General features: G+C 53.9%; 1 protein-coding gene across 11 annotated transcripts in view; it reads left to right on the top strand.

Moving 5' to 3' along the window:
* The window catches only part of HDAC7 (histone deacetylase 7), a 62,135-nt gene that overhangs the window by 6,602 nt on the left and 29,682 nt on the right, over window positions 1-25,851 (top strand). Inside the window, exons 1-3 of one of the 11 annotated variants that reach the window (XM_090128241.1) lie at window positions 3,965-5,611; window positions 17,472-17,542; window positions 20,902-21,085. The exons of 1 other annotated variant lie outside the window; for it this stretch is intronic. In XM_090128241.1, the coding sequence (XP_089984367.1) occupies window positions 5,527-5,611; window positions 17,472-17,542; window positions 20,902-21,085 (340 nt within the window). In that variant the 5' untranslated portion in view covers window positions 3,965-5,526. Of the gene's footprint in view, window positions 1-3,964; window positions 5,612-5,987; window positions 6,130-9,656; window positions 10,412-15,319; window positions 15,544-17,471; window positions 17,543-18,956; window positions 21,086-25,851 lie in introns of those variants that run through there. 9 more of the 11 variants (XM_090128234.1, XM_090128239.1, XM_090128230.1 and 6 more) reach the window with 9 other exon arrangements.

The following is a 25,851-nucleotide window of genomic DNA, read 5'->3' as shown; positions in this document are numbered from 1 at the left end:
TGGGGGGAACTCAGAACCCACAGCCATGGGACAGACACGTCCTGCAGACACCCATGCAGGGGAGAGCATGGGTTGGATGCTTTGTTTTGTGCAGTGCTGGTGAACAGAGCATCACAAGGGTGGATGGAAGGATGTGGCTGTAAGGAGGGCAGACGCCTTCAGGGCTTCCTCAGCCCAGGGCACCAAGACAGCAGCCTCTCCTGCCCGGTTCCTGGAGAGCTCACCATTCCCCTGGCCCCTTCCCATCATTGCACGTTGCTGACATCATTGCCAGTTGCCATGGAAAAAGCGAGTTGTCCAAAACACGACCCCTTGGCCTCATCCCATGCGTGTCAGGAAATGAAAGTTTTACAGCACAACGCTGCAGTGGAGCAGGAAGAGCCAGAGAGGGACCAGCAGCTTGGGAACAGGCACATGGCTCTGCCCCATCTCCAATGGGGAAATGGAGACCAACTGGGGCTACCAGATGGATTTGCGTCTTCTGAGTTATTTCTGGGCTGCTGGGGAGGCAACGTGGAGCTTTTAATTTGGTGCCCAGAGAGAAGGCAAAAAAAGTCTGCGTGAAGCTCTGAGCAACGCAACAGCAGATGGTTTCCATCATTAAACCCAAAGAGAGAATGTCTCCTGGGTGGCGTTGTGTTGCCCTTTGGCTGCTGACTGGATGAGGAGCCCAGGGTGATGAGATGCCTCCCAGCTGAGCTGGGGATGGGCAGAGAGCAGAGCAAAAGGAGCTGCCAGTCATGGTGCCGGGAGCCAACCAACAATTTTCCTAAAGCCATCCTGGAATAATCAGTGGTCACCAAAAGCCTTGCAGGGAGCGTGGAGGCTTTGGGAAGGAAGCATCAGGTGTTGTGCTGCGGTGGGGTTGGGACACTGCTGTTGAAGGCAGCCTTTGTTTGGGCAGGAATTACAAGCAGACCTCTCTCCCGCAGTGGTCAGAGTGGAGGTGTTTCCCCAAGGGAAAGCTGGAAGCTTTACTTTTGGATCCTCCAGCACTGGAGGAAGCACACTGTGTCCTGCCCTGACCACAAAGGCTGCATCCGCTCCCCCGTGCACAAGCAGCGTGCAGAAAGCTCCATGAAGGCTCCAAGCAGTGGCAGCTCTGCCTGCCCTGCTGGATTCAGGCAGCCTTCATGCTATGTCCATGCTGCAGGATGAATCCATCTCCTCCTTATGTTCTTTTCCCCATTCATTCATGGCCATGCTTGCAGCCCAGCCCCTCAGCAAGCAGCGGCTGAGCAACACACTCATCTGGGGATGTGCTGGAAAATAAAACATGGGAGCTTTCTGGTTTTGCATACCCCATCCGGGGGCACAGTGCAGGCGACGAGCATGGAAAGTGGTAGCATGACACATCAGCACTCTTGTTTTGGTCTCACTTTGCTCGATACCTCGCCAGTGCTGCAGTCACTTCACCCACCCGGTAAACAACAGCACGAGTGCAGGAAGCTGCCGGCTCCCTCCGGGCTGTGGGAGGCAGAGGGTTAAAAATAGACTTCAGATTTCGGTTGGTGAATGTGGAGGCAGAGAGCAGAGCGCTGTTTATCGATGCCAGGGTTTCCCCTGAGATGCTAAAATGAGTCAGATAAGGGATGGGTACAACCGTGCTCCGCGCACGGCTCCTTCTGGGGAGCTCAGTGCTGATGTTTGGTGTGGATGAGGTTCCTACAGGATGCTTTATAGCATCCTGCCCATCCTTACCCTTCTGTAAGCATTGTGCTCTGCCCTTCCTCACCCATGAAAGCTCCCTGGGCTGCTCAGCTGGCTCAGTTCCTCACTGGGTTTTGAGCCCATGCAGAGGGCAGGGATGGGCAGGGGGATGGCTGAGGAATGTGATGTCCCAAAGCAACCCAAAAGGCTGCGCCAAGTTTCTGGCACTGGGGAGGCTGGGGGAGCATCAGCCTCCTGTAACAGCACTGCAGATGTTGGCTCTGACCTTCCTACCCTGTGCAAAACAAATTGCTTCCAATGTCTCCGTGATGCTGCGACTTCAGAGATGCTGTCTCTGTTGTTGCACTGCTAACATTTGGGACCTTCAGAGCAGCTGAGCTGTGAGCATCGTTGCTGGGTCCCCAAGAGCAGCGCGGTGCCATCGCTGCTGCTTGTTGGAATCTGGGGGCTCAAATGGTGGGGTGCAAAGGGCTGCTGGTGCTGCTGCAGCGTTTTGTGGCCCCAATGAAATTAGGACACGTGTTTTGGTGCCTTCCTATCCTGCGTGCTGCAATAACTGTGGTCGTTGTGGCAAGTCCTCTCCTGACAGTGCTGTCTTAGCATCCCATGCCCTTACATTCCATCCCTTTGCACAGTGATTGGACCCTGAGGTGATGCAGACCTGGATTCCCATCTCCTATGGCACAAGGAATGTGCTTTTGGGTCACCCCAGGCTGGGTTAGTGCACAGGGGGAGCAGTGTGTTGCTGTTAGCAGGGGACCAAACTACTCCCTGGCAGTGTTTCTGAGCTCGGGTTGGCAGCTGCTTCAGCTCAGCCCCATGGGGTGGGAAGTGGGGCTGTAACTGCTCCCTGTTTCCATCCTGACCCCTCTTGTGCCTCCACTCCTCCTGCATTGGCATCACCATCCTATCATCATCAGCATCCTGACTTCTTTCCTTCAGAATCCTTGTGCCCATCCCATCCCATCCCATCCCATCCCATCCCATCCCATTCCCTCAGCATCCTCATCCCCATCCCATTCCTTCAGCATCCTTGTCCCCACTGATCCCCATCCCATCCCATTCTTATCAGCATTCCCATCCCATTCCCTCAGCGTCCTCATCCCCATCTTGTTCCTTTAGCATCCTCATCCCCATCCCATCCCATCCCCATCTCACCCATCCCCTCTCCCTTTGCACCACTGCAGCAACATCCACACATGAGGTCGTCGGGAACCCTTTTTCTCCTAGGGACAACATTTTGGAGGAGGGACAGAGCCTGTCCTGCTTCCAGTGGCATCCCATGCTGTGGGATCTGGGCTGGGCTGCGGGGCTGTGTGAATGGAGCACTTTTTCACACCCGACGCTTCGCTTGTGGAAGCGGCAGCAGCTTCCTGTTTGACTCACACCTGACAGCCTTGCTGTATGAGTCTGGGCCTCTCGGTGCTTGCAGCAACTGAGTGGGGCTGTTTACAATTAGAGAACATGGGATTCCCAGAAAGAGGCTCAGACCGGACATCCTGAAGCGAAATACCCCGGGCGTCACCAGCTAAAAATAACCGTAGCAGAACAGTCACCAAACAAACAGCACGGCTGCGTTGGGTGCAGGGCTCTGTCCCATGGACTGGGGGATGGGGGGGATGGGGGACACACGATGGCCTTTCCTTCCCCCGTTGTGTTTTTTTGGCCATAACAACGTGATGCTCCGAAGCAGCAGTGGCGCGCAGTGATTTCTCTCGGTTTCTGTCTTTGTTTGTAGATGGGGGATGGGGGAGAACAAAGGAGGGGCTAACATATAAATAAAGCTGTTTCCAGCCAGAACTGATGTGCTGTGGGCAGAGGACCCCATAGATGGCATTGCTATGGGAAGAAGGGTGGGATCCCACTGCTCTCTTGCATTTGCACCCGTGGAGAAAAACGGTGTTTGAGCTTAGAGATTCTTCCAACCTTTCTCCAGGTGTAAAAGGGCTGAGAGAGGGGATCCCTGGGTGTCCCCAAGAAGGGGAGTGGGGCAGGAAAGGAGCACAAAGCCTCAGCCCAGCAGGGGCTGCTCAGCCTCTCCCTAACAGAGATTTCAGCAGAGACAAACTCCCGTTAAAAGGCACTTATGCAATCGGGTGCTATTAGAGGAAGTGTCTCTGTAACCCCAGGCAGTTAGTGGTTGATTTATGTCCTGCAGCTTTAGGTTTTACAAGTTGCGAGGGAGTTGCATAAGAAGAAAATTTGACCTTCTATTTCTTAAGAGCTTTTTTTTTTTTTCCCTTTCTTTTTCTTTTCTTTTCTTTTCTTTTTTTTTTTTTTTCCTGCTGGGGGATATCTTTTCTCCGACGTTCACGGACCCATTATTTTGGTGGGGTGAAGAGGAGGATGGCACAGCTCAGAGAATCCCGTGTGCCTTTGTCCTATCAGTTGTGTTCCCCCCTAAATCACAGTGGTTACAGACAGGAATTGCTACCCCTTATCACATGGGGGACCAGCACTGGGGTTTTCCTTCCTTGGCTCTGCAGGGAATGGTCCCCGCTGGCATTTCCCCACTGCAATGGGCGCTGCGGATGCTGCGCGTGCTCCCGGCGTGCACTGAGTTCCAACTGTTGGCTTTTGCTCTGAAGCAATAAATCCGAGCAGAGCACGCTCTGTGCATGGGCTGTGGGCTGCTGGGGGTGATTTGGGGCTGTGTCGCTTCGTGTTGGCCCTGAGGGATTGTCCCATGTTGCAGCAGTGGAGGCAGAAGTCTCATGGAAACTTCACTTGCGCTCTCTCCTTGTTTGCCATTTGCCTCGCTCCTAAAATAGAAGCGACTGAGACTAAAAGCACACACGAGCAATTTGCAAACAGAAGGACAATTAAAAGGAGGAAAAACCAATTTCCCCCAGCGTAGCAGGGAAAAGACAGTGCTGCATTGTGTGAGCTGTGGTGTCCTTCCAGCAGAACAACCGTCCCAGGTTCTCTGCCCACGGCTATTTCGCATGATGGTGTTCTGTGAGCTCTCTTGTTCTCAGCCCCCTCGGAGTCTCTCTGCTCCGGCAGCAGTAAAACCTCCTGGCCTTCCCATCAAGATGCAAAAAAGCTCTGTTTGCTCAGAGCTCCTCCATCTGCTGCAGGGATGGTGCTGGGAGCAGTGAGCACAGAGCAAATGTTGCACGGGAGGGATGCACTGCCGAGCATGGAGAGGGCAATTCCAGTGCTCTGAGATGCTGAGAGCAGAGCTGGGGCAATTTCTGCTTATGTTACAGATTCCCTTATTGCCCCTGGTGCTCGGGCATCACTTGCCTGAGTGATGGGAGGGCATGTGGAAGGGGTCAGCTCCTTCGTTTTTTGGTGCCATTAATTGGGATCAGCCCTTCGATCGCATGGGTGCCATTTGGAAAGCTGAGGTTTGGGCTGTTCATGCTCCAAGGGAGGGACTTTTCCCTTCCTGGGTGAGCGTGGGTGGCTTCGAAGCAGCTCCAATTTTAGTCTTTCTGCACCACCCAGCAGATATAAAACCGGGCACCGCACTGCATCTGCTCCTGGGGTACCCATTGTCCGGGAATCCCCAGGTGACCAATTATACCAATGGGAGTACTGATGGAAAAGGGCCATTTTCAACAAAGCCTTTGCAAAAGGTTGGTAGAGCCCCAGGAGCCTCCTGGCAGCTTGATTTTATTTTGAAAGCCGTCAGCCCACCAGCTGGGTGTGAGAGTAAAATGAAAGGATGCAAGATAAACCCACTTGTGCGCGAGAGAGAGCCGCTGCCCGCGGCAGCGCGACATCAGAGGTCGTCATTCTGAAACCGAGCATGGAAACTGCACTGAGAAAAAAGCTAGAGAGCAGGGCTCCTCACCACACACGGTGCAGACCACACTAAAGAGCTGCTCTGCCCTGGGGACTGTCACAATGCACTGGGGGGAAAGAGAGACAAAGCTTAAGGGCAGCAGGCAGCTCCGCACGCGGGCCGGGCAGATGAGCACTGACAACAAAGGTACTCCTCCAAACCGTCTTCTGGGCTTAACGTGTCTCCCTCTGGGCTTTCTTAACACTGTGCTCTTTGCTGAACATCTCCGTGGTGTTCCTCTGATGTGTGGGGTTTTGGCTGTCCGCTGCCCCAGGGAAGCAGGGTGGCAAACGGAGGAGGCTGCAGGTGGCTCTTGGAGCTGCCTGTGTATGCAGGAGTGTGGGGAGAACCAGCAGCAAATGTTGGTGTGCACTGCAGCCCCGAGCATTGCTCTGCTGCAGCCTTCCCAGGAGCAACACAGGATTTCTGTCCGGCCTCACCCTGGTGCATCCTGCCTGGGATTTCTGCTCTGGTTGCTCTACGCTGGCACTGTGCTCTGATATCTCCCCCTCTGTCGCTGCAGGGCTGCTCTGGGCTGAGCCATCTCACAGGGCTCGTTTCCTGGCTCCTGGCAGCCACCAGCTGGGAGGGGAAGGGCACACACGTGAGCAGCGGCTCACGTTCCATGCATGTGGGCCATGCAGAGCAGGAAAACCTCCCCACAGGTAGGCAACCACTCCCCTCCTCCAAGCAGCAACGCTCCGGGTTTGAGTTTTTCCTTTTTCACTTCACACTAAAAGGCTCTCTTGGGTCACCCGTGCTCACCAGTTTGCAGCCCAGATGCTCAGCTTCAGCTTTTCACCTTCAAAGCACAAAGTTCTCTTTGCTGCCCCGCAAACCCGTCTCTGTGCACAGCACTGCAGGCACAGCGTTGCTGCACACCAAGCAGCACGGGTGGCTTTATCTGATTCCTGCTCACCTGGCACTGCCTTTGTGCTGCTAAACCATAAGGATACACAGCTGCACTCTGCTCACATTGCAGCAGCTCCTCAGCCTGCCAGCCTTCACCCTGCCTGGACCAAGGGATGGGGCAGCATCTTCCTGTTCCCTTTGTCACAAAGTAGTGCAGCTCTCCCCCCTTCTCTGGTCAACCCCTGGTACTTCCCTGTTCTTTCATTTTCTCTTGGTGAAGAGCTTGGGAAATGGCACTGAGATAGACTGGTGTGCATTGTGAGCCCACGGTTAGGAGGAGGGGAGCTGCCATGGAAGGATTCTTGAGTTTCACCCTGCTTCAAAAGTGCTGAGAGTGGTGCAACGCTCCTACGGCCCAGCATGGGAATTTCCATCTTGCTTCATTTCTCTGGGCTGTAGAGAAGGCTGAGCATATGCTCAGGCTGTTTCAAAAACAAAGGTGCAGACTGGGAGAGCCAACACCTGCAAGCTGAGCAAGCTGAGCAGTAGGGCCCTTAAAGCAAAGTAATCTGCACGTACCTGACATGGTGGCTCTGAATGCTCAGCATTCACAGCAGCAATGCTCACGAACGAGTGCCATCCCAACTCAGGAAGGCTGCAAGATAAAAATGAACTGATGCTAAAAATCTAAGCATCAGAGAGCTGAGAGCGTTTGGTCTTGGGCAAAAAAAAAAAAAAAAAAGAGCCAAAAATTGCAGATTTGACAAATGTGAGTTCTTCTGGTGGTGGTTTTGGAATGTTGTGTGCAGCCCATGCTCACCTTTCTTTGCTTTTCCCCAAGGAACTGTGATGCGATGCTTTGGGCTGAGTTGCTTTGCTCACAGGTGCAGCCTTGCTTGCAAATCCAGCCCTTGCCCTGCAGAGCCAAACTGCTGCAGCAGTGGCAGAGGATGAGCTGTGCTGCATCGTTAGCACTTTGGGGAGCTTTTTCCACCTAGGGAGGATGGTTTCTGACAAATCACTTTGAATCTGAAGTGTGAGTAATGATGCAGTCGTGGGGATGGAGAGGTCACCATTGCTAAGCCTGAAGCATTCATCGTTGAGCATCACATTCAGAACTCAGAAGCACCCATGTAATGGGGACCAGAACGTGTTGAAATGCTGCTCAGTGAGACCTCAGCCTTGTCGTGTGAGCCTTACTTTTTGTTGTTTGCTTTTAAATGGCTCTGCAGATAACTGTGAGCCAGAGAGAAAATCCCATGCGGGGAGTTTGGGGTGCAGTAGGGGCTCTGTTGCTTTTGTGGTAGAGGCAGAAAAATGGTTCAGATCTCAGTGAGAGGAGGTGAGGAGGGATTTGCACGTCCCTGCCAGCCCAGAATTGGGCAGACGCACACCATGGGCTGTCCTCACCTCTGTTGGGATTTCTGTGACCTGGGGTGTAGCAGTGCTGAATGGCTCATCTGGATGACTCCATCCAACCCCGCGTGGCTCTGGGGGGTTCCATCAGTGCTTCTGCAGCACTCGGTGTAATTTCATACAGAAAGGCATGAAAAATCAATAGATGTCCTCCCCAAAAATGGAGGGGGGGAGGGCGGTACCACGCAGAAGGGCCACCTGAAGCACTCAGCAGGTGCTGGGCACAGGGGGAGCAGCTGGTGTTTCCATCCTATCTCCTCCAAAGCACAGAGCAGAGCCCAGCATGGGCCAGAACCAGAGCTCAGCACAGAGCATCAGTTCCCTATGGACCCATGGCTGGATTTGAGCTTGGGGTGCAGGCACATGGTGGGTCCCCCATGCAGGTGCTGCCACAGGGGTGGCTGGGCGAGTTCAGGGCAGCAGGCACAGCACTGGCCTCTTCCTGAGGGTGGCCTGGTTGTGGGTAGGATGTGGCTGCTCAGCAGCTTTGGGGTGCATCAGTGCCTGGGGGTTTTAGGCAGCCCTGTCCCCACTTCTCTTTGTCTTTGCCTGTTTGGTTGTCATTAGCTCTCAGCCGTGGCAGCGATGGGTTCCTGCAATGCATGACTTTGTTTTGAGCAGGAGGGTGACCAGGTTGCTTCCATCCGGAATGACTTTAGGATCCTATGGCAACTCTTTGAGCCACGGCAGGAGCTTTGCTGCTCCTGTTCTCATATCTCAACCCATTGGCTGACAGCAAGGATCAAGTCCATCCTGCTTCTTATCTGAATTTCTCCCTCCTCACATGTGCCATGAATCCCATTTCCGAGGGGCCATAGAGGCTGGTTGTGTTCTGTATGATGGGAATCCTCCTCTCCATCCTCTTCTTCATCCCCTTGCTAGGAAAGCAAGGAGCTAGGCACCAAAATACGTTCCTGGGAGAAAGAAATGGATGCACTGGGGATGCATTCCCAGCACAACACAATCTGTTCCACGTCACTCCTTCACTGCACACCAGCACCAAGGAGCTGAGCATCGCCTCCAGCCTCTTGCAGGAGGGCTGGGAGCTGAGGTCATGGCTTGCTGGGTGGAAAGATTTACTAGCATTGCCATTCCTGATGTATTTTCTGAGCCTTTTTGGAAGGAAAGAATCCACCTTCCCCCGCAGACCCGCCTCGTCTGCTGGTGCGGCCGCTTTGCTCTGTCTGCAGCTGGCTCTGGCCATCCAGGTAAACTGTGTGCCATCACAAAGCTGCTAAAAAGATAGGTCCTTCCTCTCTAGCCCAACCCAAAGGACCTCACAGTGCTCTTTGTATCAAGACCGGAGTGTTAGAGTAAGGTCTGCACTGCTATTAATAGGAGAACGGGAGTGGATTCAAGTTGTGACATCCCTGTGGAAAGTACCATGTCCACGTCTGGGCCATAGCACCCCTTATTTCTCATTGAAATGGGATTATTTCACTTTGGATCTTGCTCTGCTGTTGGACCTTTCTGCACAGAGAAGAACTGTGGCCCCATGCAGACTCCTGCAGTCACAGATCTCACCCCACAGCCTCCCCGTGGGGTGCACTGGGCTCTCCATTCAGCCCCTCGTTGAACAGGATGGGCAGTCAGCAGACCTGTGCTGAGCTGCTGTGATGCTTCCCACCCTTTAGGGCTGTGGTTAGTACAGGTCAGTCACGCTATGAAGCAAGAACTGAACATGGCACACAGCTGGAAAGGTGGGAAAAAAGGGAAAACCTACAAATGGCTCCTTTGGCTTTTGGCTTCCCAGCCCCAGGAGCAGCCCGGAGCCTGGTCTGCCTGCAGTGCATTCTCTTTGTGTTTTGGAAAACAGAGTTTTGCCAGCTATTATTTCTTTATCTGGATACAAACCCTTTGGGCATTTGGAAGGGAAATAAACAATTTCCAGCCGCTCAGGTGGCGGTGATGTGCGCAAACTGTGCCGCAACCTCAGACAGCCCCTTTATGTCAAAACGTTTGGCTTTTCTCTGATGGAAAAGGCAAGGATGAGGATGAGCAGGTAGAGGTCGGCGTATCCACGCAGTGGGTTTTCATGTGATTGCCACAGAGGAGCTGCTTTTAGAAAGAAAAAGCCAAAGGTGGACAGAAAACGCTGCATCAATTGGAAAGTGCAGGGGACGTGAAACGAGGAGCGCAGCGGGTGCTTGCAAAAGGAAGGGGTTTGCATTGGGCTGTCCCAGCGCTTGCACAAGGAAGGGGTTTGCAATGGGCTGTCCCAGCGCTTGCACAAGGAAGGGGTTTTGCAGTGGGCGGTGCAGATGTGGCACAGACAGCAAAGCAGCGCTGGCTGCATGCGCTGCCGGAGTCAGGAGAGGGCGCGCGGAGCGGCGGCTGTTTGCCACAGAAACATTTAGTCAACTGGAAGGCTGTTTCGAAAGCTAAATTGAGAGCTGCTCCGGCTCCTTCCCCGGCCCATTGTTGTGGTTTTACAATCACATTTTCCTGTTTTTAAAACAAATGTTTTTCTCTCCCCTGGGGCCGTCCGAAAGACCCACAAGAGCGGCGGGGGGAAGCGGGCGGGTGAAGCACGCATCTTCCATCTCCAATAATTGCCCTTTGCTTTGCGCAAACAGCAACGGGAGGGTGGAACGGCCGGGCTGCAGCGTGCCCTGCTTTGAGTCGCTGGTTCCTCTTTGCCGCGCTGTGGTTTCATGCTCAGCAGAAGGACGACCAAAGGTATTTTTGTAGGTCTTATTGAAGGAGTGTCTATTTAAAACAGACCTCCAGGCTGATGGGTAAGCGCGGTTGTTTGGTTATAAGAACAGAGGAGGATGGGGGTGGTGGGATGCAGGCTGGGCACTGCTCTGCTGTGCTGGGGGTCTCCGGGTGCTGGGGAACCTCTGAGGGTCTCCGTAGAGGAGGGTCAGATCCTGCAGAGGTGATGCAAGGAGAAGGTTTGCGGAGGAGGGAGGCTGTTAAGCAGGCAGCCAGCTCTGTGTGCAGAGCGTGTGTGTTGCTCTCGGTGTTTCGCTTTGAAATGTGAATAGTTTTCCATTTGCTGAATGGAAGTAGAGAAGTCACAGCGCAGCGCTGTGATCATCAGCTGCTCTCTGCAGGGCTGCATCAGTTCTGCCCGGCGTGTTTAGGAGGCAACTGGGGACGGAGCTGCACCAGCAGCGGGCTGATGCTGGGTTGGGTGACCTGAACTCCTCCTCAGCCTCTGTTGCCTTCACTTTGACAAACGGAGACCCCAAAATACAAAACACAAAGGTCTGCACTCAGGATGCATCCTGAACCACCCCACTGCTGCAGTTTCCCAAAGCCCCACTTGCAGGCTCCTCCCGTGCCCAGCACAGCGTTGCCCAATTCAGGGTGTGAGTTTCTGCTCCCGTATCTTTCATACATCAGCAAATAAAAAGCATCAAGCCTTCTTGTGCCCGAGTCAGCAACTCACCCACCTCCTGCCTGCTTGCTGGGTCAGCCGTGGCTGGCAGGCTCAGCAGATCAGCCTCCAGCATCCCAAATTCAACCCTAAGCAGAGGATCAATGGGAGAAAAATAGAAGGAGATGGAAAAGCAAGCACAGCTCTGTTGGAGAAGCAAGAATAGCTCCATTCTCTCCTGGAAAGCAGGAGAAACTTCTGATTGTTTCATAGTTTGTGAGATCCAGAGATGAGCTGCGGGGTGCAGACCTGGAATGGGCCCAATGAGTGTGGAGTTTTTGGGGCTGGAGGACAGGAAGGAGGAAGGGGATGGGATGGGTGGAAGAAGACAGGGATGAGAAGCAGAGGGAGGAGGATGCAGAGCAGCGCAGAATGAGGTGCTGCCATCACTGCCCACCCTCCCCATGGACACTCTCCTGGCTGCAGGATGCTGTGGGCAGCAGGCAGGGATTGGGGTGAACCCAGGCAGCCGGTGGTGGCTGCTCCTCCTTTGTCGGCACGAGGATTGCAAAACTCATGGGGGTGAAGCGTGTTCAGCTCCTCTGATCAAAATAGCAGCACAGCTCTTTCACAACCAGCAGCGGGTTCTGCGTGCATCCCCCCACCCGGCCACAGCAAAGAGGCCTGGCTCACTGGGAGAGGGAGGAGAGATGGCAGAAAGGGAAGTGGTGCCTGCTTTCCTGGCTAAAAATACTGCCTGTGCTTCCAAAATAATCGCTGGTGAATGATTGGCGTTAACCCTGCGGTGCGGGGCTGCCAGCTGGTTCAGTGCTCTCGTATCTCCATCTGAGCTTTGGCCTTACCCTACACCTGGATGGAGGGAGCTCTCGGTGGGATGCTTTTGCAGTTGGAGGCAGGTTTTGCAAGGAAGATCACAAATTTCAAAGACCACTACGATTCTTCCTTTGGCAGCCAGCCTCAAACCTCTCCTTTCTGACTGGGCTCTTGTTTTGGAAGAGAAAAACAGCAGCTTGCTCTGGGATGTGCCCTTGGGTTCCACGTGGAGCCAGGAGCAGAGCTGAAGGGATGGATCCAGCTCGGGAAGCCCAACCCCTGTCTGCATTCCCCATCCTTTGGGAAAGATGGATTGAGGGGAATTTAGTGCTCTGAGCAGGAAAAAAGGGCTAAAAAGGGAGAAAAAATCCCTTTTTCCTGCTTCTGCCAGGCTTAAAGCGTGGAGAAAGATCCCAACGAATTGCATCTTGGATTGGTGTCACTGAGTAATATGCAAATATACAGAGTGGGCACTGCTGGGAATTTCACTGTCAAGTTATTGGGCGTTCTCAGAATGAGCTGTCTGTCATCACAACAGTGGCAATTTTGGCATCGTTTGGAGCTCGGGGGGCACATTGATGTGCTCTGCTCTGCGTGGGATGAGGTCAGGGTGGGCTCAAAGCTCAGAGCACCATCAGGTGCTGCTCGAGCATCGTCTCAGAGGGGCTTAAGCCAAACGTTCCAAATGAACCTGGAGATAAATGAGATTTGAAAATGAATGGGAAGGAAAAGCCGATCCAGGAAAAAAGCATCGATGAAAGGGAAAGGGAAAGCCCCGAAGGTGAGACTCACTGTGAGCAGCTGCAGCTTGAGCCAGCTTCAGAGAGCACCGAAAATAGCTCACATTGGGTGCCAGCCTGCGTGCACGCATGCATGCTTGATATGTAACTTCCCATATTCTGTTCTGGTAGTGTAAAAGCGAACAAAATAGCTCAGCAAAAGCCCAGCTGCTGCCCACTCGTGTTTCGGTGTTTATCTCACTGCATCTGCACTGCTTGACCTCTGGAGGTGTGGAGCCCCATGGCTGAGCCGCAGCCCAGCGCAGGTCTCCTTGCTCTGGGATGATGCAGGGCTGTGCTCCGAGTCTGAAGTGATTTCTTCTTTGGAAAAGAGAAGTGTGATTCAGCGGTCAGAGAATCCCCCCTGCTCTGGATTTCCTGGAAATGCTGCTGTCCTCTGGCAGGAGAGCTGAGCCAAGTGACCCCCACCTGCAGGATGCTCCTGGCCGTCAGCAGGGAAATCTGGGGGATAACTTTGGGGGTGATTTGAAGCCCCTGAGAACCACCTTCTTGGGTCCAAGCGTGGCTTTTTTCTTTGTTTTTCCCCTTTCTTACTTTGAGACGTGGGGATGCTCCCCTGCCCTCTGCTCAGTGTTCCAGTTGTGGCCACCCCAGGGCAGAGCAGAGGGGAGGAGAACCTCCCTGCCTTGGTGGCCATGCTGTGCACACTGCAACCCAGCATCCCACTGGCCTTCTTGGCCATGAGAGCACACTTCTGGCTTATGGTCAATGTTTGGTCAACCGGGACACCATTGGCCTTCTTGGCCATGAGAGAACACTGCTGGCTCATGGTCAATCTTTGGTCAACCATTGGTCAACCATTGGTCAACCAGGACACCATTGGCCTTCTTGGCTATGAGAGCGCACTGCTGGCTCGTGGTCAATCTCTGGTTAACTGTTGGTCAACCATTGGTCAACCAGGACACCATTGGCCTTCTTGGCTATGAGAGCACACTGCTGGCTCGTGGTCACCATGGTGGCCAGGATGATCCATGCTGACTGCTTGACAACTTACATATTTCATAGAATCATAGAATGGTTGGAAGGGACCTTAAAGATGAGAATACTGCTCTGAAAAGAGTACCTGACTCAATTTGTAATAATAAAGAGCTGCTACGCTCCTTGATTTAACGGCAGACCGTGGACCTGCATGATATTCTGGATTGGTATCATTCCATTCTCAAAGAGAATATGCTTCAGACAGCAAGATAAATAGCAAAGAAAAAGCTGGTGAGCTGCACGGCTCTTTCCTGCTTGCACATCCTGTATCACTCCGGAGCAACCTTTGCTTTTAGCAGCCGGATGCTTTGCATCCAATCAATGGAGGCAGCAGTGGGGAACAAGTCCTGAGGGAGAGGGCAGGAAATGGCAGCAATCACCCACAGCCAGCCCTGTGCTGCTGCTGCTCGCTGAGGGCGTTGCTGGATTTCAGATTTTCGAAGTAAATGCATGGCAAAGAGTCTTTTCCAGAGCTTCACGGAGGGTGCAGCTGCGAGAGATTTTCAACGTGCAATTCCTAGTTTTTCCTCTTTAAATTGGTCTGTGGGTTGGACCAGCACGAAGCAGCGTCCTGCAGGTTTGGGAAGAGAGATAAAAAGCTGCAGGGACAGCGAAGAGCTCGTGCTGCAGGAGGCAGGTTTCCCCAGTTCCTGCATTTAACCAACCCGACCCTTCTATTTTCTCTCTCTGGGATTTCTCTGCTGTCACATTGCTGATCGCAGGGGATCTCTTGCTGGGACCAGACACGTGGCCAAACAAACCTCAGCTCAGCACTGTGCTCCCAACGAGCAGCCCCACCAGCTGCCTGCTGCAAACACTTCTGGGGATTCACATTCCCTGCTGTGGCTGGGGCCCTGGATTGCTGATCATAGAATCAGAGAATTGCTCAGGTTGGAAAAGGCCTTCAAGGTCAGCAAGTCCAACCATTGAGAAGACGATGCTTTTTTGACTGTTTGGCACCAGCTCTGTGTGTGTGTGAGCTGTTTGTGCTGCACGAGATGCATTGTGTGCTTCAGGAGGAGCAACAGGTGCTGCAGGAGATGCAATACACACTGCAGGAGAAGCAATAAGTGCTGCACAATAAGCAGCAGGTGATGCAGGAGATGCAATGGGTGCTGCAGGAGATACAGTGTGTGCTGCAGTAGGTGCTGCAGGAGATGCAATATGTGCTGCAGGAGGTGCAATATGTGCTGCAGGAGGTGCAATAGGTGCTGCAGGAGATGCAATATGTGCTGCAGGAGGTGCAATAGGTGCTGCAGGAGATGCAGTAGGTGTTGCAGGAGATGCAATATGTGCTGCAGGAGGTGCAATATGTGCTGCAGGAGGTGCAATAGGTGCTGCAGGAGGTGCAACGTGCTGCAGGAAGAGCAATAGATGCTGCAGGAGGTGCAATAGGTGCTGCAAGAGATGCAGTGGATGCCATGGGGCGGCACCGGGTGGACTTCACCCACCCACACCACATTGCACAGCGCCACGAACCCCATTTCAATACGAAACCACCCCAAAAGAGCCGGATCCCAACGCTCCTTTTTGAACCCCCCCCCCCCACCCCGTTCGATCCCCACTTCCCGGAGCCCTTCGAACCCTGGGGGGCGGCTCAGCTCCATCCCCACCCCGAAGCCCCCCCGACCCGTCCCGTCGATACGGGCGGTTCTATTGGTTGCAGCTCGACTTCGGGGCGGTGCCGCCCGCAGACAAAGCGCGGTGGGCCGGACCGGGTCGGGCTTCCCGTCTCCTCCCCGTTCCGTTGCGGCGCTGCAGGTGGAGCCCGGGAGCTCCGAGCCATGGATCCTCGCCTCCAACAGCCCCAAAACGGCCGCTACGCCCCGCGGACCTCGAGGCTTCGCGTTTATCCCTGCACGGCCCCGCCCGAGGTGAGGGGGGGTCCGGGGTTGGCAGCATCCTGGGGGTCCGCATGGGGGTATTTTGCCCCCCGGTTCTGCCCTACTGAGGATGCTCGTGGCCGGAGGTGGGGGGGGTGGGGGTTTAAGAGGTGGGAGTGCGGCTCTGTGCGGTGTGAGATGGGCTGTTCTGTGTTTGGTGCGGGGTTTGGGTTCTGCTGGAGGGGTTTATTGGGTCCCGGTGCTTTTCCCTGCTGTTGGTTGGGCTGTAAGGGGTGGGAGCGGCGGCTCCGTCGGTTTGTGATACGTTGAATGAAGTTGTATCCTGGTTTTCTCTCTGAGTTGTTCAGAAAGGATGGGAACAGCTGCTCTAGAAAAGCGGTGTTGATACACGGGGTATCCCAGCTATGCAGTCTGTGCTTGCTGCAGCCCGCGGACCTGCAGGTTATCCCGTGCTTGGTCTTTGCTGGCAGTTCCCATGCTCCAAAAAAGCAGAGCTTCCCACACCTTTTTCCATGATAGAGGCATGATCCATGTTCGGAGGCTCCTGCCGAGGTCGTAGGGGGAAACTTGGCTGCATGCAGGAGGGAAGAGCTGTCACTTCTGGGAGCAAACGCCCTCAGGACTTGGGCTGTGCTGTGATTTTCGCCTTGTTTTTAGCCTAGAGGATGGATCTCAGCTCCTTGCAAAGCTGTTTGCTTTGGGAAGCCCCTGCCCAGGTGTCTGCAGTGCATTTCACCCAGCACATCGCAGCAGATTTCTGGTGCTTCCTGGTGTGCTCTGAGGATTTCAGTCCTTCCTGCTTGGCTGCCTGATGTGAGCAGGAAGTGGGAGAGCGAAAATGGCAGCAAAAGTTTTTGCAGCAAGGCTGAAAGCACTGAAGGCGTGGGCATGTGGGAAGGTGATGGGGTTAGAGCTGGGCAAGAGCAGGTCCTAAACCTTTCTGATGCGTAATTTGTGTAAGGACACGTGGAAATGTTAGGGCCAATCCATGCAGGTGTGTAATCTTGTCCTGGGCAGCATGGCAGGAGGGTGGAGGTGGAGTGCAGGTGCACACGAGGTGCATTTTCCAGCAGTTTATAACAGTTTGGCTGTGTCCTGTATGGGCAAGAAGCTCTCTGGGATGGGGATGGTGCCCGGTTTTGGGTCTGTGCGTGATGCTCTGTCCTGTCTGGGGCTGCTCTGATTTGACAGAAGTGTTTTGGAGCTCTGCAGCATTGTTTCTAGATGTTCAGAGCGATGAACTCCAGCATCCTGAGGCTGTGGGTCTGGATTTGTGCTGTGTCTGTGGCAAAGCTGGGGCTTTGCAGTGGCTGGAGCATGAGCATCACGGCTCTGGCCTTTGTTTCTGTGTTCACACTTCATTGGGCTGTAGGTTATAATGAAAACCCAGGCTGTGTCTGGTGCTGGGAGCTCAGCTTTGGTTGGAAACGGTGGCTTGGTGTGTTTTGAGGCAGGTGGCTTTAGGGATGTGAGTGGCACCACCCGTGGTTTTGGGGTGCTGGGCTGAGGGCAAGCAGAGTTTTCTCACTTCAGGGCACTTAGAAATGACTCCTGGGAGGCTGAATGCCAGTTCTGCCAAACCACTTAGAAACTGTTCAAAGGCAATATATTAAGACTTGAAAACGTCAGTTTGTGTGCCTGGAGTCTTTGTGGAGCAGGCTTGGGGGCTTTTTCCTGTTCAAGTGATGGATGAAATGGTAGATGTGCTTTTTTTTTGAGAAAGACCAAGAGATCCTGCAGTCATGTATTTAACAGCTGGGACCTTGAGGAGGGCAAAAACAGAGTGCTGGCAGTGCTCTGAACCAGGGCAGCTCCTGCATCATTACCCAGCTCCAGCAGGGTTGTGTGCGAATCCCTTTGCTTTGACTGGGGTCTGAACCGTGTTTGTCGAAGGTTCAAGCACCAAGACCTTATTTATTTTTTTCTGATGTGATCGGTTACCTCTTGTCTTCTTCCAGCTGTAGCAGTGTCCTGCTTTGTTCCCTCCAGCCAGAGCGTGGGGACAGGGACGGCTGCGCAGGACGGGGAGGTGAGTCAGTGCTGTGAGCTGTTGCATCCAGTCCTTCCCGAGGTCTGTGTCTCATTATCTTGCTATGCTCCCCGAAGGCAAGAATGCATCTTTCCCCGATTCAGGCTTTGCTGGCTTCCTCTTAGCAGCTTCTTTGCTGACTTTGTGTCGTTAGTAAAACGGGGCTGATGACTGATGGCCATGGGACCGTGTCCTGGCCCTGCTGAGTCTGGCTGCAGCTGGGTGGGCTCGTGTCAGGCTTGAGCAGCCCTCTCTGCCAAGCCACCCTAAAAATACTACAGAAAGCCCTGCAGCTCGCACTAAAAACACTGCAGAAAGCTGTGCTGAGCTGCTGTGATGTTTTTCTTCATTTGTTGGTGCCTGCAGAGAGTGTGGTTTGGGTCTGGCCACTCCACTCCCGTGCTGCCAAGCTGCCTTCCCCTGGTGAGCAGGGTGCAGTGCTTTACAGGCAGTTTTCTTGCTCTCAGAGATCTGAGGTTGTGTGTTTGCTGTTGGGATGTGATGTGAGGTTTTCCAGCAGGTGGACAGCATTCGAGGCGCAGGACTGGTGAGCTGCAGTTTGTTGCTTTTAGCAGAAACTTTTAAACTTGGGTTTGTTAAACTTGGGGTTGTTAAAGCCAAGGATGCTTAAGAGGGCAGCGCTGTCCTGCAGAATGTATGTGAAGGATTTGTTTTCTTTCTCTGCCTTGGAGAGCTCCAGCTTCCCTTGAAACAGTCTTCCAGATATAGCAGCTGTTGCTAACACTGAATGAGCTCTGAGCCCCTGTGTGCTGTGCAGGGTTCAGTCACTGGTGCTTGAGTTTAGCCAGAGCAAGTGAAGCTGGTATGCTTGGGTGGCTCCATCCCAGTCATCAAACTATAAATAGTAAACGTAGCCCAAGTGCTTGCTGGGCTGACTTTGGAAGTTCCCCGGGCTCACCTTGAAGGAAGGATCTGTGCTGGGGCACATCAGCCCTTGGCAGAGCAGGGCTGGAGGTGGTGATGCACAGCAACCTGTATTTCAGTGTATGAGGTGGCAGTCAGTACGTGTGTCCCTGTCACTGTGCTCCCTGTTGGGTAATATGGGAGGATGTTGAGGAAAGAGCCGTGAGTTGGTGCCAGGCTGCCAACCACGTTGCTCCTGGGCTTCAGAGCAAAGGGTGTCCATGGTGCTCCTGGTCCCAGAGGTGGGCTGGAGCGGGGCAGCAGCTCTGTGTGACACTTGGATGCATTAACACATCATCATGCATACCTGCTTGCCCTCCCTCCTCTCAGAATCCCGGTCCACCATGCAGTGGATGGTGCTGTGGTCAGAGCATCTTTCCAGTGGCTACCTGGCTTCTTGCACCTTATCACAACCACAAGCTCCATCACTTGGACAGATTGGTCCAGCTCCATCCCGTGAGCTATTTACAGCAGGGAGAGGCTTAGCTCTTCCCAGGGCTGCACTGCATGCTTGGATTAAACCAGTGCTCCCACCAATGTGAAGCCAAGTGGTTATGCTCACCCTGCAGTCTCTCTGCACTGCAGTGGGGGACAGCGTGTGCTGGGCTGGGACTGTGGGCGCTCACTGTGGGGTACAAGAGGAGGGAGATGTGGGAGCTGGGACAGGGCTGAGAGCAGTGAGGACCTTGGACTGGCCTCCAGGAGGGACTCTGATCACGATGGAGAAACGCTTTGGCTGTGCAGGGTGTGCCTCTGCCTGGAGCATCCTCCAGTGCCAACCTGGGAGTGGGATGTGTTGCTGGGTGGTGAGCAGCTCGGGCTGCCAGCTTGTGGCACTGCTTGCTGATGGCTCTCCCGGGTGCTCAGTGCGTTTACTGGATCGCTCAGGATCGAAAAAGCCCTACTGACTGCTATCCAAAAGTAATGCCTCAAAACCAAGCCTTCACGGAAGGGGAATCTCTTACGCAAGGGAGGGGAAGGCTGTGTTGATGCTGATGCTGCTTTTTCAAAAGCTGCTGTTGCGTAAGAGTGAAGCCTTGGGCAGCACAGAAAATGTGGAGAACGTCACTTCCCAGAGAGCTTGATACAGGATTGCCTTCTGATTTTCTTCCTCGATGCTTATCCAAAACTTCAAGGTTTATGTAAATCCTGCAGGTTCACTCGCAGTTTGATGCGCTGAGGCTTCAGAGGATGTTTCTGTGCATAGCCTGGGGGTACAACTACTGAGAAGAGTCTCCTCTTTCCTGCCTTGCTGTTTTTCAGCTCCAGCTGCCTTAAGCAACACTTAAGAGGCCACAAGCTTTCCAGTGTTGAGTGTTGGTGGCTACAGGGTGAGAATATCTGCTGCAGAGAGGCTGGTGATAAGGTGGGAGGGTAGTAACAGCTGCTGGAGGTGTGCTGCTCTCCCAGTGCCCCGTGCAGGTTTTGGTGGGGTGTCTTTATAAAAGATGAAGCTGGGGAATTGGGAGTCCCCGCTGGCAGCTTCTTCCTGTCCAAAAACCAGGAGAAAATCACCATTCCTCAGCTCTGAGGAGGATGTTCTGATGCTCTGCTCTGCATGTGCTGAGAGGTGGATGCATGCAGCTCCCTGCAGTGTGCTGCTGCAGGGACTGGTTTCAGGTGGCAGGCTTGATATCCAGAAACCATAGCTTGTATGTTTGTTTTCCGAGTACCTGAGGCTTGAAATCAAATCCTCTCTGAGGACTGCCATTTAAATTTCCTTATGTTAATCTTAATGCTGGCTGCTAACCGAGACCAGATCTTTCTCAAACACATCTGGTGACCGGGCACGATTGCAGCCCTTCCTTCTATGCGTGAGCTTTGCTGGAGAGCTGTGAGGCTCTGAGGGGGGTTTGGAAGCACAGAGAAGGGGCTGAGCTGCTCCTGGGGTGCATCATGGAGCTGCCAGCCCTGCTTTGGGATCCCGTGTTGATGTGGAGGTGGCCTCGGGAGCTCGTTTCTGTGTTTGTTTTGCCTTAGAAGCACTGATGGAGGCTCTACCTTCACTTAACCAAATCTCGGTGAGGTGAGAGTTGTTGTGCAGAGTTTCCTCTTTATATCCTCTTATGTCACGCCGCCCCGCCGGCTGAAGGCTCTCAAAATAGCTGCCAATCCCTGTAGGTTTCACTTCAAGGTCTCTATTCTTAGCCTGCTGGTTAGCTGAGCAAGCCGCCTTACTCAGTAGTCATGAGTTCAAGGACCGAAGGGTGAAGAATAGCAAACTTGTGCCATGCAAAAGTTTTGTTTGCGTTTCATGGCAGCTTTGAAGGGACGGCTGGGGCACAGCCCTACCCAGCAGCCTCAGCCTGCTGTGCTCAAAGGCTTCTGCACCGACGTGAGCATGAAATAAGAGCTGCGATCCGGAGGAGGCAGACGGGATGACTCAGTGCACGAGAGTTCATTAAGTGCCCTTTTGCATCTGGCCCATCTTCAAGCAACCTTATCTTGCTGCGTCTCGGTGCTGCCCCGATGACCAGATACGTGCACGGCAGGAACGAAGCAGAAGTGAATGTGGGATGCGGAGCGGTGGCTTCCCGGGAGCGGAACTAGCTGGATGTTCTCAGCCTCAGGGCACAGCTCTGACTCTGTCTGCGGCGCTGGTGATGTTCAGCCCGTCCTGTAAGTGCCTCTCACATCCCTGGGGGGGTTTTCCTTCCTTGCACGGTGCTGTCTCCTGACGTGGGGTGGGCTGGCTGAAGGTATTTGGGAGCATCCTTCTGGAGGTCGCACGGAGTGGGGCAGAACTGAAGCTCTGACTCCGCTGGGTCCTTGTAGGGTCAAGTTCTTTGCTGCTTTGCTTACTCATCCTCCATTCTCAGCCCTGTGCCCACGTGAGAGCTTTCTGCAGCCTTGCAGCTGCAAGAGAGGAGCAGGCAGTGGCAGCCCCAGCCATGGCAGCAGCAGCAGGGCGGTCTCTGCTCTCCTGCTCTGCCATTTCTGGCTGTTTCACAGGAAACTCACTTATCACATCTGAAGGTGTTGCCCGGATGGGTGCACAACCCAAAGGACTGATCCTGTGTTAGTCCTTCAGCGGGGCTCAGCTGTTTTTTAGGGTGCACCTGGGGAGCAGTCTTGTTTTCCAGACTTCCTTTCAACTTATTGAAGCTGTCCCATGCCATCCCTGCTGGCTTTCAGTGGGTTCCCAGCTGGGGTGGATCTCCCAGAACGCATGGGATGGTCAGGGCACAAATGGGGCAGCATTCCACACCCAGAATGTTTGTTGCATTGGCAGAACTGAGCTTTCTTGGGGCAAAAGCTGCCGGCCGTGGCTTTTGCTACACACCCTGCATGTGGGGTTGCTGAGGAATGAGTGCTGTGTACCAAGCTCACATCCTGCCTGTGCTGTGGGTGATGGTCACGTGCAGGCGAGGCCTTTGTCCTGTGCTTGGTTGCTTCTTTAAAGATGTATTTTTAGGTGCTTTCTGGCTTCCTCTTCCTCCTGCACGGCGCTGCTCTCCTTTCTAACTCCCTCTTCTAGGATTGCTTTGCGAACAATCAGTTCCTCCTTAAACCTGTTTTTGCAGGCTTTTGTCTGTGCTTGGGAGCTGTCCCAGTTTAGCATTAGCAGCTGCTGGCTCTTTCTGGGTAAGCAAGAACAAATAAAGGTTTAGAGTGAATGAATCATTTGAGCCTTATCTGTCTCAAAGCCGGGACAGCTGTGTGACTGCTGCAGGAGCCTGCCTGCAGGGCACAGAAGCTCCTCATTGAGGCACTTCTCCTCCAGTGGTCAGTGCTTAATGGGGTCGTGCTGCTGATCCGTGCCCTGCTGAAATTCTGCTGTGTTCCTTGGAGCTTTCTCCCACGCTTGGTTATGAAGCTCAGCTCCGGATTGACTCCCTTTCCTTCAAGGTTTTGTTATGGGCTCTTAAAGAAATTCAGCCTCCTAGGATGCTTGGAGTGGTTTAAGCTGTGGGAAAAGGGTCGGTGGTGGGATGCAGGGGGTGCAGTTGGACAGACGGATGTGGCATCAGTCACAGGGTGCTGGGGTTCTCTGCTGGAGCTGAGGGATGCAGCCAAGCATCGGCGCTGCAGGAACCGGCGTGGCTTTGCTGGTTTAAGAGGCAGGATTTGTAGATAAGTAGCGTTGGTTTGATAACAGAAATGTGGGAGTAGGGAGGGAGCAGCAGATAAGCCTTGGGCTCGTGCCTGAGAAGTTTTTTGCTCTGGCCCTAAGGTGGGGACTTGCAGTGGAGTTGGTGTTTTGCTGAGATGGAGGGGACGGTGCCCTCTCCCCTTCCCCTCCTCCTGCTGTCTCTCTCTTCTGGCAGCCCAGATTAGGCTCAGTTCACCCTCTGCCCTGCCTTAACTGTCACACAGGGCTGGCTTACAGCACCGGAGCTGTTGAGGAGTGGGTGGGATGAGCCAGCAGGCTCAGATATCTGACCTCATGGTGCAAACTCCCCTGAGCAAATCTTCACTGAACACATGCTGCGGAGCCTGCAGCCTCCCCACAGATGCTGCAGGGTTTTGCTCTGCAACGGGACAAAACGTTTCCCTGCTGCAGTGCTGGGAACGTGAGCTGCCCTCTGCTTTGTGGCAGCAGTGGCAAACCTTGCTGTCGACGTGGCAGGAAGAATTAAGGAATTGCAATCAGGGCACAGGTGCAACAAGGCCTGCTAGCACACTGACTCTCCATAGGAAGACTGTAGGCTGCACAGAGCTTTGCTTGGAGCCTCAGCAGAGTGTGTTCAGGGCCATGGGCTTCTACTGCAGTGTTGGTGATTGCTTGGGCCTCCCAGAGCTGGGCAGTGATGGCTGGGCTCATGGGAGGAAGCTTTTCTCCGTGGTGCAGGGAAAGCAAACAAGGTTTGTACAAGCCTTACAGAGCTGGGTTGGAACCTGCTTTTCTAGTATGACAGACCTGGTCTCAGTTGTTCTGCCTCCTTAAAGCAAGTGTGCACTCAGAGAGGGTTTGGCTTTTCTGCCTATAACTAATTTTTTAGCCATTAGGTAGATTGGGGTAGAAGTCCCCGCTGGATTTGTTGTTGTGAAGCTGTTGGATGTTTGTGTTGTGCGAGCCTGTGCCCAACTGCATGCTGGATGTGACTCCTTCCTCGTCAGCTGGATGCTTCTGGATTAAATCAGGGTTCACCTGGAATAAATCACAAGCAGTCTCTCTTCTTCCATCTCCAGGGCTCTGCCGTCACAAACAGCTGCTCACTGCAGTAGGTGAGTGGAGGCAGAGCATCCTGCCAAGCCTTCGTGTCCACAAATGACTAAATCCTGCCTGAAAAGTCCAAGTATAAAAACATTACTTCTCATTTTTGGCTTGGCCATGTGGATTGCTGGGATGGAGCCAGCCTGGTTGCTTGGCCAAAGAGCGGAGCAGACCCTTGGGTTGGGGGGCGAGGAGATGGGGGTGGTGAGGGCTGCTGCAGGGCTTGGAGCAGAGCTGCAGCATGCAACCAGCTCATGGTGCTCGCTGATGCTGCTGTGCCCGCTGGCAGAGTGTGCTGGCAGCCTGCAAGCCCTCGCAGTTCATAAATAACTGTGGGGGTTGGAGTGCTGGGCCAGTGTCTGCTAGAGGAGCTGTCGTGCCAGCCTCTTTGCAAATGCAGCACCTTCACTGTGTTTGGGCAGTGAAGCTCCTTCTCGCCGCTTGCACGGTGCCTGAATTTGCTTGTTAGTTTGGGTGGTGGTGGTGGGTCTGTCCTCAACACAGCCTGGCTGCCTAATTCTGCTCTGGGTTTGTATGGCTGTAAGGTGGAAGACTTGATGCTAAGCGTTCAGGGCACGCTGCTTTGGGCAGGGAGAGCTCTGAGCAGCTCAGGGCGAAGACTTTGTGCTTTTTAATATCTGTTTAACATACACTGTGTGGAGCAGGAAAGGGGATGGAGAGCAGTCTGCTCATAGCCAGCGAGGTGTCCTGGGAGCACAGATCTTCCTGTCCCACCTCTGCAGCACAGGCAGCTGCAAATGCAGGTGCCTACAAACTCAGCAGTTCTTCATTGCTGGAAGCCCACGACCTGCTCCTGCTTCCTGCGCTCTCATCTCCTGCTCCCTGATGGTCTGGGCTTGCTGTTGGTGGAGCTTGGCTTTGATGGTTGCATCTGGTTGGTCTGGGTCGAGCAGAGCATCTGCAAGCAGCACGATGCTGCAGGGTCTGGTGCCTCTGTGTCCATCTTCTGCTCCCCAAAGGACAACCTTTGTCTTTGCCCTGAGAAATGCTGCTTGCAGGGCCTGACTGCAGTGTATAGATGGAGATGAGGATAGAGCTTAAGGCAAAAAATTAAGAGAATTTCCTGCTGCTGGTGATGGAGGCTGGATAACACTGATTAGAAGCCCCAGCTCCCATCTGCAGCCTCCCAAGGTGAGCTGCTCTTCTTTCCAGCCTCGTGCCCAGCACCTGGCTAGATCCGTGTGGGATTTGTGCATCAGCATCTGCAGTTCTTGGGCCATCTGATGGTTTGCAGGTACGTGGAGCTGCCGAGGTGCTGCATCCCTGTGTGTCAGGATGGAGCCTGGCAGCCCAGACACCCCCCCGGCGTGGCCAAACGCAGTGGTGAGACGCTGGTATGCGAGATGTAAACTCAATACCAAAGTTTAGATTACAGCCCTGTGAAAAACATCAGCTCCCCTAAATGGAGCCCAGATGGTGGAGGAAGCCGTATGGCGCGTGGAACCGGTGGAGGAATTGCAAGGAGCGAGCAGTGGGATGGGACCAAGGTGGGGGGAGAGGAAAGAGGTAGAGTTACAACCCAGGGAGGCTGCACTTGGCCACAGCCCTGACACAGGTCAGCCCATAACCCAGGCTGGATATTCCTCCACTCCCCCTTAACAGCAACTCCGGAAAACGAATGTCTGCTGGGTTGCATCAGTGTAAACGCAGCGTTTCCAAAGCTGAGGTTTCCCACAGCCCATGACAGCTGAACTGTTGGGCATGAGAGGCTGAGGGCTCTTGGGCAATTGGCAGGAGAGCAGGCAGATGTGAGGCAGCAGCTGCACAAACTGCTGGCTGGGAGCTTTGCTGGGGGAGAAGGCTTCTGCATGCCGGCTGCAGCAGGTTCAGCACCGAGGGTCCCGCATGGATGCAGGGGATGGAGATGCTCAGGTGAGACATTGCTGGGTGTTTGCCTGGGCTGAGATTGGCTCAAGGTCCTGGTGTTGTGAAGAAAGCCAAGGTCCCAGGGTGTGACCAACAGGCTGGGAGGTTTCAGAGTGGAACTGGTTGGTGTTTCTTTTGGGGGGGGATGGAGTGATGGAGAAAAGCACCATGGTGATGGGGGGGCTCATAGGGTGCAGCCTGAAGCTTGGTGCTGCAAAGCCAGGTGGTGCTGCTTGCAGTGAGATGGAAGCCTTCAAATAATTCTGTGGTGATGAGAGAGCTAGTTAGTGCCTTCCTGTATGGTGATCTGGGATGGCAGCAGGCAGAGCTCTTGTCTATG

The sequence above is a fragment of the Phasianus colchicus genome, chromosome 33 (genome assembly GCF_987193195.1).
Source record: "Phasianus colchicus chromosome 33, bPhaCol1.hap1.1, whole genome shotgun sequence".
Taxonomy (NCBI): domain Eukaryota; kingdom Metazoa; phylum Chordata; class Aves; order Galliformes; family Phasianidae; genus Phasianus; species Phasianus colchicus.
The sequence above is the reverse complement of the archived record's forward strand: the minus strand, read 5'-3'. Positions and strand labels throughout refer to the sequence as shown.